At 53.3% G+C, this 3,823-nt stretch overlaps 1 protein-coding gene across 1 annotated transcript in view; it reads left to right on the top strand.

The window, feature by feature from the left end:
* The first annotated feature begins 996 nt into the window (after positions 1 to 996).
* Positions 997 to 3,823, top strand: part of TSPAN5 (tetraspanin 5) — a 176,451-nt gene continuing 173,624 nt past the window's right edge. Inside the window, exon 1 of the mRNA XM_007463791.1 lies at positions 997 to 1,468. Within this exon, the coding sequence (XP_007463853.1) occupies positions 1,388 to 1,468 (81 nt within the window). The 5' untranslated portion in view covers positions 997 to 1,387. The remainder of the gene's footprint in view (positions 1,469 to 3,823) is intronic.

The raw sequence follows: 3,823 nt of genomic DNA, 5'->3' as shown, positions 1-3,823 counted from the left end.
TCCATCCTTCCTCAGAGGTCAAAAGCTTAACCGTTCATGATCTATAAACTCAATTCGGATTCCCCGGAAGACCGTCCTGGAACGTCTTGCTGGATTCCTTCTTAGAGTTAAGATCAGTCAAGTTCCTTCGGCACTATTGCGTCTCGTGGCAGCATTTGCAATCCGGGTTTCTGTTGTTGGCAACTGGCCCTAGGGCAAGGATTGTATCCCGGGTCAGGATTCCTTTGGGCCATCTCTCCTTCCTCGTCCCCATTTCTAGGATAAGCCTATTTCTCCCGCAGGTGCGGAGGTTGGGTTGGAGCCGCACTGGGATTCGGGGGCCTTTCCTATGCAACCCTCCCGATTCGCTCCCCCCATTTCCCATCTCTCTTTTCTCCCCCTTCCCTAACACCTTATCCTTCCCCTTTGCTCCCAGCAAAGTCTACGACCCCTTTCCTCTCCGGCTCAGTGGCCCGGCGTCTTCTCTTGCCACAAAACCAGGTGGTGGAGCAGGGGCCGTGAGTGTGGCTACACCCAGAACGGAGGCTCGTCCGGGGGTCGCGGGGAGGATTCTCACTCAGGATCCCTTCTGTCGCCCCAAAGCGACCCTTTCCCCCGCGTCCCTCCAGAAGCTGCCTGCTGCTGCCGGTGGCAGAGGGGGACTCGCTGCTCATCAACCCCCGTCACTCCTCCAGGCTGCTCCCAATGGGCGTGCTCCCCGGGCACCCATACTTCTCCCTCCGCCCGGCCATCCTCCCCACCTACCCCGCTGCAGTGCTCGCGGGTCGGCGGCGCTCCAGGCTGGCCTGAGGAGGGGCGAGGATGGAGGGAGCAGCAGGAGCGGAGAGCGCTGGAAGGAGGGGGCGGCGCGCGTACTTCGTCCCACCGCCATCCGGGAGAGCCCAAACCCGTGCGCGCGCGCACCTCGCCGAGGCTCCGGCGGCGGGAGGCGGGCGGAGCTGCGGGCGGCGCGGGCGGAGCGATCGGCGGGCGGAGCGAGCGGGGGGAGGGAGCTCGCGAGCCGGCAGGCGGGCGAGGAGCGTCTCCTCCAGCATCTGCCGCGGCCGCGTTTGCCCGGGTACTGACCGACGGACGGATCGTCTGGCGGACGGGCTTGGGAGCTCGCCTTGTGCTCGGGGCCAGCTCCAGCGAAGCTCTGGGCTTGCAGCACGCGCTTCCCCGCCCGCTCGCGGCCACCCCGGCTCCGGCGGCCTCGGCGCGCGAGGGGCTGGACGTGCGGGAGCCGCTCTCCGCAGGTCGGTCCTTGCGCTGCTCAGCCCCGACCGCTGCGCTGCGGCCCCCGAGCGGCGTCCCTGAGCCCCAGCTCCCCGCCGTGCTGCTCCGAGCAACGGTGCTCAGGGGCTCCAAACTCGGGCTGCCGGGGCAAGTGTCTTCATGAACCCAGAGGATGTCCGGGAAGCATTACAAGGGTCCTGAAGTCAGTTGTTGCATCAAATATTTCATATTTGGCTTCAATGTCATATTTTGGGTAAGTTGGAGCGCTTCTGGGATTTCGACTATCGTGGCCGATCGATTCGCGACGATTTCCCCCACGTTGCTCTCTGCGTTTACTTTTCGCAGCCCCTCGGGCGCTTGCGGTAGCCCGGAGAGGCATTTGCCTTCCGCCTTTTCAGCCTGCGCGTTGGAGAGATAAACATTTAATCCTTTCTAGGAACGCGAAGAGGTAAAAAGAAAAGCCGAGCCGGAAAGGGGGCACCCAGGCCTTGGGATGGCTTTTTAAGGAAGGAATAGCGTGGATGCAGATGAAAGAAAGGGCTCGGCAGTTTGAGAGATGAGCAACCACTCGAATGAGATTTGCTCCGGGTGGGATATGGATGTTGGGCTGAGCGTGGTGTCATAATAGGGAAGGCTAATCGGGCAGACCCGACCCTGAGGTCCACCTTCTAACAAGGATCTGATTGGACGAGGGCTTGGCTCCGTGTTGCCGCGGCTGGTCTGTGCCATGTTCAGCGTGTATCTTCTTGCACCATCTCGGGCTTTGTGTAGGATGCAGATGCGGTGGTATACGGTTCTGTAATGTGCACGTAAATATCGCTTCCTGCGCGCTCTTCCCCTTCATCTGGAAAGCGCTCCTTTTGCGTAATGGACTGACCAGTGGGCGTGTGGGGTGGAGGGATTTATTTCTCTTTCTGTATTATTGTCAGGATAATAAGAAGTCACCATCAACATATGTTTCAGTGTGTCCGTGCCTCACGTCCTCCTGTTTGAGGAGTGACATAGAGCGGGCCGTTTTGGGGAAACCTTGGAGAAATGCGGAGGAGAAGGTGTACGAGGCATGTTTTATGGGGCTACTGGGAGAGCAAATGCTTGAAGGAAAGATTCAAACCATGCTCTGCTGGCACTGCAGTGTGCTGGGCACCTATTGTAATTAGGCTGGGATGCCTACTCTTTTGTTTTGTTTGAATTCTTTTCCTTGATCTCACAAACATGTTCAGCAACCAGACAAAGAGTTCACTAGGACAAGAGGAAAACGTTGGTTCAAAGACCGTGTTATTTTTCCTTTCCATCCCATCCCATCCCATCCTTTTCCTTACTGGGCACTCCTCCTGCCCCCCACTCTTCCCCCCATGGAAAGTAAAGATGGTGGCTGTCTTGGGGGGGCGGTTCTCCAAGTTGCTGTTCAGTGTAGGTTCAGTGTGAGATAAACAATAATCCAGTCGTGGGATCAATAATAATCCACAACAGTCTTAACACAGGGTGTATTTATTTTGGTTCTCCTTTAATTTTGGCCATACGCTGTAAACATATACATCGATGAGAATAGTTGTCAATACAGCTCTTTATATTCTTCTTTTTTCTGCCACACATTTACTAGGCTATTTTATTTTTATTTTCTGTTTTCTCTAGTAGTACCTTGCACTGCTCATGAATGTTTTGCAAAAGGAAATGGAAGGGATTGGAGACCACTTTCTGTGTCAGCATGTCATCTGGCCTCAGGACTGATGATGAAGGGGGACACATGAATAAATATCAGATCTAGTCTTTCACAGGCCATTTTTGCCAGGGATTGGACATGATTCCTGTTAGCAGTCACCCGCCTCCCTGCAGTCAAACACTGCTACAAATATAGGAAGAAGAAATTATTTTCTTTCCTTGCTTCCTTTTTTTCAACCCTTGTTGGAAATGTTTAAAAGTCACATTTCTGGGTGAGGCGTTTTGATTTTATCTGAACTTGAAACTTTCATAACTTTGAGAGTCAAGGACTACCGAATTGGGACTGGATCTTGTTGGCATAGTGAGTCCAAGCCTCTTGATTCTACTTGAACACTTGCAAAAGTTGCACATTTCAGCAACTAGGCAACAAAAAGTACCTAGGGGCTTTCTCTGCAGTTTCGTAGCAGGAGGTGGAAAAGAAATAAAGGGATTTGGGCCTGTTTCCCTGACAGTTTGGTGTAATTTTGTAGTGTACAGAGGCACATTGAGTATTTTCTGTGGATTAGGTTGTAGCAAAACCTCTGCAACTGTGGAGAGCTTCAAAGAATTGCAGAGTGCTTGCATAGAGAGTTGCAGAAGAGAGTCACGTCTTGTCTCATTTTGAAGGTCTTCATCTCTTGGGGGAAGTTTTATGGGAAGCCTGAAAAGAGATGTAGGCTGTGGAACTAAACCAGCTGCCCCAGGCAGAATTGTTATGTAGATGCCTTTGTTACAAGGGCTCTTCTCTTACTCTGCTTTCTACACACCTTGTTCCTCCTTTCTGTGCCTAAAGCCTTCCACTCATATACACCCTCATACCTTTCCTATCCTGCTGTCTGCTTCAAAATTACCCCATATTGGAATCTCTGAGTTTTTAGTACCCTGGTCTCTAGAGTGATGATCAGCAGGA

This window comes from Lipotes vexillifer, unplaced genomic scaffold (genome assembly GCF_000442215.2).
Source record: "Lipotes vexillifer unplaced genomic scaffold, Lipotes_vexillifer_v1.1 scaffold49, whole genome shotgun sequence".
Lineage (NCBI taxonomy): Eukaryota > Metazoa > Chordata > Mammalia > Artiodactyla > Lipotidae > Lipotes > Lipotes vexillifer.
The sequence above is the reverse complement of the archived record's forward strand: the minus strand, read 5'-3'. Positions and strand labels throughout refer to the sequence as shown.